This window comes from Leuciscus leuciscus (assembly GCF_965113295.1).
Source record: "Leuciscus leuciscus genome assembly, chromosome: 25".
In the NCBI taxonomy this organism is placed as follows: Eukaryota; Metazoa; Chordata; class Actinopteri; order Cypriniformes; family Leuciscidae; genus Leuciscus; species Leuciscus leuciscus.
The window spans coordinates 18,478,790-18,494,103 of NC_138724.1; the positions used below are offsets into that span (position 1 = coordinate 18,478,790).

Below are 15,314 nucleotides of genomic sequence, written 5' to 3' on the forward strand. Positions count from 1 at the left end.
ACAGAGGTAGAACATGTAACACCAGGTGAGGTGTAAGACTGGAAGAACTGGAAGAGAGGGCTACTCTCTGAGAGAACAAAGGAAATTAACATTTGAACTCACTCTTGTGAAGGTAGCATTACCATTCGAGATGCAAGTCTCACCTCAGAATGATCTTAATCTACATTTCTTTCCCTCTTCTCCCATCTCTTCTCCCTCATGCTGAGATCACCAAAATTCACCCAAGAATCTATATAGTTTAATGTGAATAATTATCATACAGTATTACACATGTTTGGTATCATTTGAAATGTCTCAGTGCGACTGGAACAAATGCCCCATTCCCAAAGAGGTAAACCAAAAGGTAATAAGTTATCAAGAGTTTTAGGGATAACTTGTACACAAAGGAGGGTGAGTCTTCCAGGCAAATGTATGAGGGGTCGTACAAGCCAAAATCCATTCTTCTACTCTCACACACATACATTCTCCTTTCACATGCATTTCTACTCTCACACACACATACATTCTCCTTTCGCATACATACATTTCTTCTCTCTCTCTCTCTCTCTCTCTCTCTCTCTCTCTCTCTCTCTCTCTCTCTCTCTCTCTCTCTCTCTCTCTCTCTCTCTCTCTTATAGAAAAAAATGGTAACGCTTTAGATTACAGCCCGGAAAGTACTGCGTAATTAAAATGAAACTACAGTGTAACTTTCGGTAATTACAGTGTACCTATAAAGTACTTACGTGTAAGTATAGGGGAATAATATGTAAAGTCTTGGGAATAAAGGTGTAACAACCAGGAAAATACTGCGTAATTAAAATGAAATTACAGTGTAACTTTCGGTAATTACAGTGTACCTATAAAGTACTTACGTGTAAGTATAGGGGAATTATATGTAAAGTTTTGGGAATAAAGGGGTAACAACCAGGAAAATAACAAATTATTTAGGCAAATTATTTAGACTAAGTATTCCATGTAGTTACAGGGTAAGTATGACATTGCGGGCTGTAAATTAAAGTGGTGCTTCTTACCCTCTTGTTTCATGTAGTTACGGGGTAAGTATGACATTGCGGGCTGTAAATTAAAGTGGTGCTTCTTACCCTCTTGTTTCATGTAGTTACAGGGTAAGTACAAAAAAAACATACGTACACACACACAATCTGATATCACTTGGAAAACTTTATTTGAAAAACAACTTATTTCAAAACTGATTTACAGCAATTTGTTTCTCTTGCTTGGTTTCCTCCTCCTCTTGTTCCTCTTCTTCTTTCCACTGATGAATCTTAAGAAGGAATCCCATGACATGTCTCTTGCTATTCTGTATTATGTGTTAAAAGAAAATACAGTACAGAAATGTCCTCACCATTTACTCATCTTTTACCCTCATGTCATCCGAGATGTATACGAATTTCCTTCTTCAGATTAACACAAACAAAGTTTTTAGAAAAATAAATAATCTCTGTGAATGCATATAATGCAAGCTCATGTGTTCCTAAAAGTTGACAACAGCACATACAACAATAACTACAGTAATCCATACGACCCCAATGGATGAATCAATGTCTTCTGAAGTGAAACGATAAGCGTTTGTAAGAAAAATACCAAATATTTTACATTTTTAAACTGTAGACTATCGCTTCCGACCAACTGTCACCTGCGCGTTCATGAGAGGGTTGAGTACGTTTACGCTTGACAATTTAAAGCGTGACGTAAGCGCACCGAAAAACCGAATGTCGAATTATTTATTTATTTATGTTTTCATTATTGCTTACAACAAAATACAAACAATAACAGATAATAATAATAATGAAAAACAAACCATGCAGAAGAACAGACACCAGTTCTCGCGCGAGTTTCACATCAAACTCCCGTGAGAAGAATGCAATGAACGCTTAAAGCTTCACCAAACGCGAAGCCATTCAAGCCGACCCTATGAAGCCGACTCTCATGCACTCGCTGGTGACAGTTGATCGGTAGCGAAAAGATGAGTAAATTATGAGAACATTTCTGGGTGTAGCCTACTGTATTTTCTTTTAATACATAATACAGAATAGAAAAAGACTCCTTCTTAAGATTAGGCTAATCAGTGGAACGATAGAAAAAGAAGAGGAGGACCAAGAGGGACAAAAAAGGACAAAACATGCTACTTTCTGTCAGGACTTTAGTATTTGAAATGAAAAGTTGATTTTTAAAAAATAATAAAGAATAAGAAGTGTAATATGTTGTAAATCTGTTTTGAAATAAGTTGTTTTTCAAATAAAGGTTTTCCAAGTGATGTCAGATTGTGTGTGTACATGTGTTTTTATTGTACTTACCCTGTAACTACATGAAACAAGAGGGTAAGAAGCACCACTTTAATTTACAGCCCGCAATGTCATACTTACCCCGTAACTACATGAAACAAGAGGGTAAGAAGCACCACTTTAATTTACAGCCCGCAATGTCATACTTACCCTGTAACTACATGAAACAAGAGGGTAAGAAGCACCACTTTAATTTACAGCCCGCAATGTCACACTTACCCTGTAACTACATGGAACAAGAGTATATTTTCCTAGCATTTAAAAAAATAAAAAGTTGCAATAGTTTTACTTGCCCTGAAACTTAATCAGTGCACCTTTGCAATAATAACAAATTAGCCTACTTTATAAATGCACTGATATGTACCCCGCAATTTAAAAAAAGCCTTTATGTATTTTTATACACTATTATTACAAAAAGGTGCAGTGTATGTAGCCTACTCGCTAAATTGCTCCCAAAAGTAAGATTCTAAAATACTTAAATAATCTAAATAATTTGCCTAAATAATTTGTTATTTTCCTGGTTGTTACCCCTTTATTCCCAAAACTTTACATATAATTCCCCTATACTTACACGTTAGTACTTTATAGGTACACTGTAATTACCGAAAGTTACACTGTAATTTTGTTTTAATTACGCAGTATTTTCCTGGTTGTTACACCTTTATTCCCAAGACTTTACATATTGTTCCCCTATACTTACACGTAAGTACTTTATAGGTACACTTTAATTACCGAAAGTTATACTGTACTTTCATTTTAATTACGCAGTACTTTCCGGGCTGTAATCTAAAGCGTTACCAAAAAAATTTCTACTTATAGAAATATTTACTCAAAGTAAAAGTAAAAGTAATAATCTTAATAGTTACTTGAGTAAAATGAAAAAGTATCCAATGAAAAAACTAGTAGCTAGTTACTTTGGATCATATATATATATATATATATATATATATATATATATATATATATATATGATATATGATCATATGATATGATATTATTTAGATATTTTTCATTTAAATTACTATTATTATCATAATTAGATAGGCTATCTTTGCAACAAAAACAGAAGAGACAAGCATTATTTCTGCCATCTGTAGCCCGAAAATAATTGCCTGTCCTTTGGTTTGTACAATAGTAACTTATACAACTACATTTGTATTATTAGACAATGTCGAAATAAAGTGACTCTTCAGAGTTTTGCATTCATATTACTGCACACACATTACCGCGGGATGGCGGGTGTTCATTTCATAAACTGTGGACAATGGTATCTTATTTAATGTATAAATTAATGTATATGTCCAAAAAACGGGTAATGTCATACTTTGTAGTAGTGCTATCGTGGCGTAATAATCTATTTGGTTGTAAAATGTATTATGAAATAAAATCGAATGTATCGTCCTGTATTCATTCACAGACAGCTTACGAAGATGTTCAACTAATAAAGATCTTCATCGCTGGCAAAAATATGATGCATTTGCAGATTTGCTTTCACTGACTGTAGCCTACTGTAGGTCCACGGCCACTTCATCTAACGCTCTTGATGTTCTTAAATCTTCCTGTTACGACTCCGAGTCAAGTGTGAATTGAAGGCGCTTCAGACGATTCAGTGCGTGCAGGAACTGAACAGGGCCCGGTTCCCCAAAACGTTCTTATCGCTAAGTAGTTCTTAACCTATTCCTTAACCTCTCTCTTAACGTTATGGCACGATTCCCGACGCGTTCGTACGCTAAAGGCCTCATTATACTTCTGCGTCGGACCTACGCCGGAGCCTATACGCCGTAGGCAACGTGTTGGTTTTAATTTATACTTCTGCGTTGTTGTCCGCGTTGACGCGCACCTAGGGAGCATGTGAAACCCAGAGGGAGGGGTTCTGGCAGACCAATCACAGCGCTTGCGTCCACGTAGAATTGACGCGTTGTTACATTTTTGGAGAGGTGCACGTCAGGGTACGCCGAAGGATACGCGCGCTACACACAAGGCCTCATTATACTTCTGCGTCGAACCTACGCCAGAGCCTATACGCCGTAGGCAACGTGTTGGTTTTAATTTATACTTCTGCGTTGTTGTCCGCGTTGACGCGCACCTAGGGAGCATGTGAAACCCCGAGGGAGGGGTTCTGGCAGACCAATCACAGCGCTTGCGTCCGCGTAGAATTGACGCTTTGTTACATTTTTGGAGGGGTGCACGTCAGGGTACGCCGAAGGGTACGCGCGCTACACACAGCCTACGACGTAGCTACGGCGGCAGTTCGACGCAGAAGTATAAATAGGCCTTTAGTATATCTTCTGTAAGTCACACTTTCGTAAGGTTGGTCTGGACCACTCTTAGCTTTACCTTATCACTGTTGCAGGTCTATATGACAATAATTCTGAAGTTTTAATACACACAGACAGTTCATTTAGGCTAATTCAAGTGTTTTCATGCAAAGAATAAAATTGTCAATCACACTGATTGTTGTTAGAATTTTTATTATATTATTATTATATATTATATTATTAATTTAATAAAAGAGCGCTTTTAAAGGCCAGTGAAAGCATAGGCTACTGTCAGTTAAGTTCTATTCGGACGCTAATATTGTTTCTCATGGGCTCGTCCGGTATTTTAAATATTTACAGGGGTAAGTCGGTGATTTTAGTGCCGTCCGAATCCATAATATCAGTGTTTTTTCTCACCCAACCCGCGTAAAAATCCCTGGCCAAATTAGTACCTACTATTTTTTGACAAACAGGTCGTGTGCTAATTTAATTGCCGTCTGAATCCACATCTCTGAGTTTACAAGAAGAGATTCAAAATTCACTCTTTAAATCCTTTTTGATCACTGCCGAGCACCGTACATAAGATGTAAACTTTTATTACTGAAATGCTGGAAAGTATTTACAAGAACAATATTTCATCGCAGCTCCACCTCAGCGAACAAAAATGGGAAAGAGATGAAAGCACGTAACATTTTTGAAATGGTTATTGTGGCAGCAATATATGTTACAATTTTAAAATATGTAGGCTATGCTATTATAGGCTATTATAGTTTGGATTATTTTTTATAATATCCAATAGTCCTAATAAATGTAATTTCAACTATTTCTGAAGTGCTTCTGTAGAAAAGGCCTCAAAGTTATGTTTGTGTTGCTATTATTTAGAACAGTTGACCATATTGTGAGTTATGTTTTACGTTTACTGCCGTTTATTCAGTGCTTGTAATAGGATGGCGAACGCGCGCGCTGGTTTGTATATTGTATGTGACGTCACGCAGTTAGTATGCAGTATGAAAGATAGTCGGTCGGTTGTCATTAGTTAGTACGCAGTACGATAGAGATCGTCAGTCAGTTGGATTCTCATTGTGAGCGACATTTTCCTCAGAGTGTGCGTGAATGAGAAAAGTAAGTATTTCTGCTGTATTACTCGTGATATTGCATTTCTTTGTTAGCTGTTATTTCTGTTATTTGATATGGATGAGAGTTAGGAGTTTAAGGGTCGCGACGCGAGCGTTGTGTTAATTATATTCGCGTTCGGACGTTACTTTCTAGCTTCGGTCCACCTGATTTATACTTTACTACTTATCAGTACTTTGTGGTTGAGTAAAATATGAAGTAAGTTGTGTTAAATATTATTATCTGGACCATTATAGGCTATCTAGGCTATTGAGTAGCTATATCATAGATGACAGAAAGTTCGTTATTGGTGATTTAATGCATAGAAAATCTGAGAATCCCATGTAAGTGTTTGAATCTTTCTCTGCCTACATTTTAGAGTTTAAGATATATATAGTCATATTCTGACTATTGTTTATTTATATGGTAATGTATATTAGTGCTTAAGGAGAAATTATGTGTATGCATATGTTTCCTTTATTCATTTGTATTTTGTTTCTCTCTGTATAGAAACCACACTCAAATTACACACTGGAAATTACTGACACAAGAAAGAGGAAAGAATAAACAGAATAATAAGAACTATCTCTCAGCTCGTCATTTCATACTCTGGAATATTTGGCCTTAAGTGGTGTTCTGGCCGACACTCCTGAGTGAACCTGGTGATAAACCCAGAATTAGCACCTAGACTGAGCGTCTACCCATTATCTTCACCTCATTGATGGTCCTTCGAGCCGGATCACTGGGTTTACGTCAGAGATGGAATTACATCCAGAGTATGATGCTTGTGGTACACGTCCCAAGCGGCACATTCGCCCACCTGTGCGCTATGCAGATTATGAGGTCGATTATCGAGGCTACATCGGTGAGAGGTACAGAGAGGAATTAGAGAATACTCACCAGGAGGGAAATGCCAGGATGACACCCTTCACCTCCCCTTATGACTCTCCCCTTCGCCTGCAGAGGCGGGATGCTATTCTTCAGGAGATGGACCTGGGCTATAGGGCGGAGAACCAACAGCACAGCCAGGAGAATCAGCTAGCCCCCCAGCGGTTTCCGGAGAGAGAGTTTAGGGAACAGCTACGAGATTACTCTACTCCCCTACCTTCAGCGCTGCACCCCATACATCCACAGGAGGAGTGCCGAGTTGAGTTAGATGACATTCGTCATGGAAGACACCTCCTGCAGCAGACACAGCGGCACATGGCATCAGACTTAGTCGAGCTTAGAGCATTGCGAGCAGACATGAGACAATTAGTAGATGCTGTTCGCAACATGCAGAGTCCTACCTCTATTCATACCAGAAAGCCAGAGTTAATGGTGATGTCGCCACGGCCACCTGTTGAAAGTGAATCTAGAGCTGAGGAAGAGGATGATTGGCCTGCACCACCACCATGGCCAGACCCAGTAATGGACAAGCTTCCGCTAGACCCACCTATGGCACCATCTCTTATTAGGAGGATAGATGAGGTTCCAAGAATTAAGGAAGAAGCACTGCCAGCCCCAGCTCCTGACATGTATGTGGGTCAGCCACAAGTTAATCACTCAGCACGTGGGGCCCTTCCTACTGCAAAGCCATGGGATGACACTGCCCGTCATCTATCGCCCTGGCTCAAGCCCGTTCAGTTTCCTCCGCAGCCACACAGATTACCTCCAGCTGAGCCCAAGTACCCTACGGCTTATGGTGGTCAACGGAGTGAGCTTGGCTGCAACCTAACGCCCCAACAGCGACATCCAGGCATGGCATGGACACAGCCCCTGCCCTTTAGCTCACCTCGGGGTCATAACTACGTCTCAGAGCCAAGTTACCGGGGGCCACGCCCAACAATCCGCAACTTCTCAAGTCGGGACCCAAGTGAGTTCGCACGGCTCAAGATCTCATTGGAGAACCTCTTACCACATGATGCATCTGAGTTGTTTAAATACCAAGTGTTGGTTGATCACCTACAACTAGAAGAAGCCAGGTTAATAGCAGATGCTTACCTTAACTCCCCAACACCCTTCTCAGACACAATGGTTGCCCTGAATGACAAGTTTGGCCAACCACATCAGATAGCGCTGAGGCGTATTGCTGCTGTGATGGACTCACCAGACATAAGGCGGGGAGACTTTGCTGCATTTGAGAAGTTTGCACTCCAGATACAGTCACTTGTGGGGATGCTGAAGACACTAGGCCACGAGGGTGAAGTGGAACTACAGTGTGGCTCACATGTTGCTCGTCTGCTGAGCAAGTTGCCGCCAGAGCAGAGAGCGGAGTTTCGCCGCTGCATGTACCATCAGGGCACACAAACCCACACCTTAACTAATCTGTCAGATTGGTTGAAATACGAGTCTTGGTGTCATGATTTTGAAGGACAGTTAGCTGTGAGAGGAGCTCGAGAGAAGCCGGTGTCTAGATATGAGGGTAGGAAGGGTAAGCAACCTACCACTGTCCTCCATGGTGCGAAGGATACAGCTAAGAAACCTGAGGCTCCAGTGCCAAGCCGCTCCTTCAAAGGGAACAAGAGCAAGCCATATTGTCCATTCTGCAATAATGAGGAACACTACCTTAGCCAGTGTACAGAGGTATCCAGGCTAACAAAGGATCAGCTGACTGAATGGATAAGGAGCAACAAGAGGTGTTGGCGATGTGCACGGCCACACCAGGCGGCCCAGTGCAACTTAAAGAAGACATGTAGCCTCTGCCAAGGGAAACACCTTCAGGTTCTGCATGAGGTGAATATGAGGTCACCCAAGGAGGCAGTGTCAACACCGGCAGCGGAAAGCCAAGGCCCAACAGAGGTTCTGTATCTGGACAGACCCACTGAAGGCAGTCGGGTCCTTCTGAAAGTTGTCAAAGTCCGCATTCACCATGGTGACCAATCAATCAATACCTATGCCATACTTGATGACGGTTCGGAGAGAACTATGCTGTTGTCAGATGCTGCAGAGAAGCTAGGTGTGCAGGGGATTCAGGAGGATCTACCACTACGCACCATTAGAGATGACGTGCAGACCCTCCGTGGTGCATCAGTGTCGTTCTCTATTTCTTCGCCGTCAAAGCCAAAGACCAAGTTCAAGATTGTAGGTGCCTTCACCAGTGGTCGTATTGGACTAGCTACCCATACTTACCCCATGGATCAACTCCGGAAAACCTACAAGCACCTCACTGGCCTTCCCATACGGACTCTTACAAATATCAAGCCTCTGCTTCTCATTGGGAGTGACCATCCCCATCTCGTTACTCCCATTGAACCTGTCAGATTGGGACCTCCAGTTGGGCCTGCTGCCATCCGGACAAGGCTGGGCTGGACTCTACAGGGCCCAACGAGTGTAGTCCGTCACCTCGCCCAACCACAGCAGTGTCTATTTACAACAGTAACACCCCAGGTGAGCGAGCTGATGAAACATGTTGAGAGATTATGGCAGGTCGACACTGTCCCATTCAGGAGCGAGAAACTAGTTACTCGTTCAAGGCAGGACCAAGAGGCCATCAGCATCCTGGAGACCAAAACCATCAGGGTGGAGGTTGATGGCATACTCCGTTACGCCACCCCGCTGCTCCGCCGGAAAGACATGCCGCTCTTTCAGGCTACTAAAGAAGCCGTCATGCCCAGTTTATGGAGTGTAGAGAGGCGTCTTGCCAGAGATCCTGCACGGGCTGAAGCCTACAGAGTGGAGATGGAGAAACTTATAAAGGCGGGCTCTGTCATCAAGTGTGAACCGAAAGTTTCAGACGAGGAAGGTTGTGAGGAATGGTATATCCCTCACCATATGGTGAACCATAATGGCAAGAATAGGCTGGTTTTCAACTGCTCCTATCAGTATCGAGGGCAGAACCTCAACGAACATCTACTGCCTGGTCCGACCTTAGGAGCATCACTACTGGGAGTTCTGCTAAGATTCCGAGAGCATGCAGTTGCAGTTAGCGGCGACATTAGAGGCATGTTCCACCAAGTTCGCCTCCTCCCAGAAGATCGTGCTCTGCTCAGATTTCTTTGGCGTGACATCAGTCAAGAAGGACCTCCTGCAGTGTATGAGTGGCAAGTGATACCGTTTGGTACAACATGTAGCCCTTGCTGTGCCACTTTCGCCTTACAACGCCATGTCTCAGATAATAGCCAGCCAGATGAAGATGTGAGGATATCCGTTCTGAAATGTTTTTATGTGGATAACTGCCTCCAGAGTGTCCCCACAATTGCTGAGGCGAGGCACCTTGTCGACAAACTACGAGCCCTTCTTGCGTCTGCAGGCTTCGATCTACGTCAGTGGGCCAGCAACGAACCAGGTGTAATAAGTCACCTACCAGAAGAGAGCTGCTCGGCTAGTGTTGAGCTATGGCTGGCTCAGAACAAGACAGATACCCCAGAATCTACTCTAGGGCTAAGCTGGCTCTTCCACACTGATGTCCTTGGTTACAAGCATCGTCATGTGGAGTACGGTGTCCCCACAATGCGTAATATCTACAAGGTGCTGGCGAGTCAGTACGACCCCTTGGGCTTCATCTTACCCTACACCACCAGAGCTAAGATAATTGTCCGACACCTTTGGGACAAACACAGGGGATGGGATGATCCACTACTACCGGAGAAGCTTCTGCAGCAGTGGAAAGACTGGGAAGAAGAACTTCAAGTCTTACCTCAAGTCACCCTGCCCTGACCTTACTTGCCGAAGGCTGTGGACATCTCTGGTCTTCAGAGAGAGGTACATGTATTTTGTGACGCTTCAGAGGAGGCTTATGGCTCAGTGGCGTACCTCCGGACCACTGACAGATACGGTGAAGTGTATCTGTCATTCCTGATGGCCCGGTCCAGAGTCGCTCCCAAGCGATTTCACTCTATGCCCCGATTGGAACTCTGTGCTGCCCTTACTGGTGCACAGCTCTCACAGGTGCTGAAGAGGGAGCTTACCATCCACATTGATCAGACAACCCTGTGGTCAGATTCCACAACGGTGCTGACATGGCTGAGGTCTGAATCCTGCCGGTTCAAGGTCTTTGTGGGCACCCGCGTTGCCGAGATACAGGAGCTGACTGACAGGCATGCCTGGAGATATGTTGATACAGCAAGAAACCCTGCTGATGACGTAACACGAGGGAAGAAGCTGCGAGAGCTTGTTCAGCCAAATAGATGGAGCCTGGGACCTGCCTTCCTCCTGAACAGTCCAGACTCATGGCCAGAGGACCACACTGTTGACCAAGCAGAAGATACCTCAGAGCTGCGCAAGTCTATCTTCTGTGGGGTCGCCGCAGTTGCATCAAGCCAGTCGACTTCAGACGTGGGCCAATACGGCTCGTGGAAGGAGCTGCTGGAAGTGACAGTGCAGGAGCTGCATGGGGCGGCCAACTCTAATGATAAGCCTACAGCTGAAGATTACCGACAGGCTGAACAGTTGATACTTCAGAGGGCTCAGAGGGATAGTTTTCAACAGGAGTACAGCCTCCTGAAAGCTGGTAAACCCGTCCCCAGCAGCAGTCGACTTCGCACGCTGTCTCCAGAGTTGGATGAAAAAGGAGAGCTCATCCGTGTTGGAGGACGACGTCGAGCAGAAGGCCTAGAACTGACCACTCTTCATCCAGTCATCTTAGACCCAGGTCATCGAGTGACTACGCTCTTGATCCAAGACTTTGATAACCGCCTCCACCACCCAGGCTCAGAGCGGGTGTTCGCTGAGCTTCGCCGCTCCTTCTGGATCCTGCGAGGGCGTGAGGCTGTCCGGCGCTACCAGTATAGCTGCAATATTCTCCGATCAGGGGACAAATTTCAAGGGAGGTGAGCGAGAACTCCGTGAGACCTTCGTTGGAATGTCTAACGAATTACAACGTCTACTTGCACCACAGAAGATCTCCTTCCGCTTTAACCCCCCAGCAGCTCCCCACTTCGGAGGGGTGTGGGAGAGGGAGATCCGCTCAGTTAAGAGCGCACTCTATGCCACAGTCGGTGCTCAGCCTGTTCCAGAAGAAGTGCTTCGCACCGTTCTTACTGAGGTGGAAGCGATCCTTAACAGTAAGCCCTTGGGTTATGTGTCTTCAGATGCCAGTGACCCAGATCCAGTGACTCCCAGTGTTCTTCTTATGGGGTGGCCTGATGGTTCGCTACCTCAGGTAGTCTACCCCGAAAGTGAGCTCATCTCTCGCCGCCGTTGGAAACACTCCCAAATCTTGTCTGATCACTTTTGGGCCTGTTTCATCCGACTCTATGTGCCGAGTCTGCAAGCTCGCCAGAAGTGGCAGGCTTCACCAGCCGACATTGCAGAGGACTGTGTAGTGATGATCGCTGATCCACATCTTCCAAGAGCCCTCTGGCCCATTGGAAAAGTAGTCAAGACTCATCCCAGCCCTGACGGGCACATCAGGTCCGCTGATGTAAAGGTGAAGGAGAGAATTTACACCCGGCCAGTTGCCAGGCTGGTTGTCCTCCCTGCACTTCCTTCTGGAGAAGATGGAGACGATTTTACTCCTGCCACTACACCCCAGCCATAGAACTTTGTTGCCTTTAATGATGAGCGAATGTATTACATACATTCGGGGGCGGCTGTAGAAAAGGCCTCAAAGTTATGTTTGTGTTGCTATTATTTAGTATAGTTGACCATATTGTGAGTTATGTTTTACGTTTACTGCCGTTTATTCAGTGCTTGTAATAGGATAGCGAACGCGCGCGCTGGTTTGTATATTGTATGTGACGTCACGCAGTTAGTATGCAGTATGAAAGATAGTCGGTCGGTTGTCATTAGTTAGTACGCAGTACGATAGAGATCGTCAGTCAGTTGGATTCTCATTGTGAGCGACATTTTCCTCAGAGTGTGCGTGAATGAGAAAAGTAAGTATTTCTGCTGTATTACTCGTGATATTGCATTTCTTTGTTAGCTGTTATTTCTGTTATTTGATATGGATGAGAGTTAGGAGTTTAAGGGTCGCGACGCGAGCGTTGTGTTAATTATATTCGCGTTCGGACGTTACTTTCTAGCTTCGGTCCACCTGATTTATACTTTACTACTTATCAGTACTTTGTGGTTGAGTAAAATATGAAGTAAGTTGTGTTAAATATTATTATCTGGACAGAAAGTTCGTTATTGGTGATTTAATGCATAGAAAATCTGAGAATCCCATGTAAGTGTTTGAATCTTTCTCTGCCTACATTTTAGAGTTTAAGATATATATAGTCATATTCTGACTATTGTTTATTTATATGGTAATGTATATTAGTGCTTAAGGAGAAATTATGTGTATGCATATGTTTCCTTTATTCATTTGTATTTTGTTTCTCTCTGTATAGAAACCACACTCAAATTACACACTGGAAATTACTGACACAAGAAAGAGGAAAGAATAAACAGAATAATAAGAACTATCTCTCAGCTCGTCATTTCATACTCTGGAATATTTGGCCTTAAGTGGTGTTCTGGCCGACACTCCTGAGTGAACCTGGTGATAAACCCAGAATTAGCACCTAGACTGAGCGTCTACCCATTATCTTCACTTCAGCTTCTTTTATAAAGAACACCACTTTCTAGCATATAACAGTGAAACAGCGCCTGGACATGAGAATAATTGATTCTCGAGTCATCGATATCAACAGATTCAGCACCATCGCCACGGACAGCACCGGGTAACGTCGCACGTAAGAAGGAATATCTTAAGCAGCTTTCTAAGGTATAGTTCGGGGAACACGCCTAGTAATGGTATACCTTTAGTTAAGTTATACCTTACGAGTCTTCGTAGCGCGCTAAGAAACAACGTTATCGGGAAACCGGGCCCTGATCATTCAAACTGATTCGTGAACCGATTTAGACAGATCTGCCAACTTGTTTGATGAAGTCTTTGAACAGAATCGACTCAAAAAAGAGTGATTTATTTGTGAATTGAGCATCACTCATGCCCAGAAAAATGACAGCGCGCTTGGTATAAACTACGCATTTAACAACATGTATTGCATTAAAATAAAGTAACGAGAGGAACGTCGCCCAACGTAACGAAGTAAAAGTACAGTTTTTTCATTAGAATTGTAATTGGGGTAAAGTAAAAGTATCCACATTTAAATCTACTCTTAAAAGTAAAAATGTACCAAAAAAATACTCAAGTAAATGTAACGAAGTAAATGTACTTCATTTGTTACTACCCACCGCTGCCTTTCACATACATATATTTTTACTCACATACATATATTTTTACTCACACACTCATACATTACCCTTTCACATAGGCCTACATACATTTCTACTCTCACACACACTTAGATTATCCTTTCAGATACATACATTTCTACTCTCACACACACTTACATGGTGTTGCCCGTTTTATGCTTTACAGGTTAGGATTAAACAGCCATAGTGTTATTGGCAGGTCAGTGCAAAATCAAAGAATTGAGAGGTTATGGGCAGAGCTAAATCAAGTAGTGTCATTTCATTTAGTTAATCTTTCAAATTTATGGAGGAGCATGGTGTGTTAGATTCACTTAATGAGCTTCATTTATTTTGTCTTCACTATATTTATTTGCCACAAATTCAAAGAAGTGCTGCTGAATTTCAGAACCAGTGGAATAACCATGGTCTATCAACTCAAGGGGGGCAAACTCCTCTTCAGCTGTGGCAAAGGGGCATAGTCAACAATGCAGGAATGCATAACCCAAGTATGAATGGTATTTATGACACAGACATTGGATTTGGTATTGATGAAAACATAACACTCTCAGACTAACAGATAAATAATAATAATGTTGTTGTTGTTCCATCAATTAACATTAACATCAGTGACACAACAATGCATACACTTGAGCAGACTTTTGATCCATTTGAAGATGATGGAAATCATGGTATAGATTTGTTTTGCAACCTTGTGCAATTTCTAGAAGAAAGGCATTCCTAAAATCCATATACATGTATAAAAAAGGGAACAAATCCCTCCCCCCTCAACAGATATGCGATTCGACAAATAGAGCACATTCAGCCGAAAAGGTCAACACAGAATATTTATTTACTGTACATGTGTAATCCACAGAAAAATGAAGAACACATTACCATGCTTTGTGATAGCTTTAATACAGTACAATTATTGTCATAGCTTTATGTTGATAGTTTTAGTTTTCTTCCATTTCATGGATCTTTGCTGTGTATGGGATAAGACCTTTATCAGTGTGGTTCTGTGAGCTGAAAGCTCTATGTTTACATTTTACATGTGTCTTTAAATGTTCTTCTTAAAAAAAACCAAATGATAAAACATGTAAAACTATGAAACCATTTCATTAAAGTGTTTGGATACGGAGAAATCAAATTGACTGAAATATTATTTATTTTAACATTTGATGCCCTTTGTTGAATAGGATGATTAACAACGTCAACATTTATACATCAGTAGAATTTTCAGGACTCAGAAGACATGTATTGCACATTCATCTCAAATGTATTGCACAAAAATCTCAAGTTACTCAAGACTTGTTTTTTTCTGTTATGACAGAGATACATTTTTATTAAAGATTGTTGGTGAATTTTGAGAATTATTAAATTGATAAAGGCTCTAAAAATTGATAAAGGTTTAAGGCTTTAAAGCCTAGATAAGTTATAAAAAAATAAAAAATAAAAAATAAAAAATTTAAAATAAAGAGAAAATTTAGTTAGCATTAGTGTCAACATAATGACAGTGTAGAGATTGGTTTTAGAATGCCCAGTGTGTCTTACTAATGGTTAA

General features: G+C 42.2%; 1 protein-coding gene across 1 annotated transcript; it reads left to right on the forward strand.

The window, feature by feature from the left end:
• Positions 1-5,598: 5,598 nt before the first annotated feature.
• On the forward strand, positions 5,599-10,291 carry LOC309489978 (uncharacterized protein; the record flags this gene model as incomplete). Its single annotated transcript, XM_082158933.1, has 2 exons — positions 5,599-5,755; positions 6,102-10,291. Exon 2 carries the CDS (start codon positions 6,413-6,415, stop codon positions 10,289-10,291), a length of 3,879 nt encoding a protein of 1,292 aa, XP_082015059.1. The 5' UTR covers positions 5,599-5,755; positions 6,102-6,412.
• Positions 10,292-15,314: the final 5,023 nt, after the last annotated feature.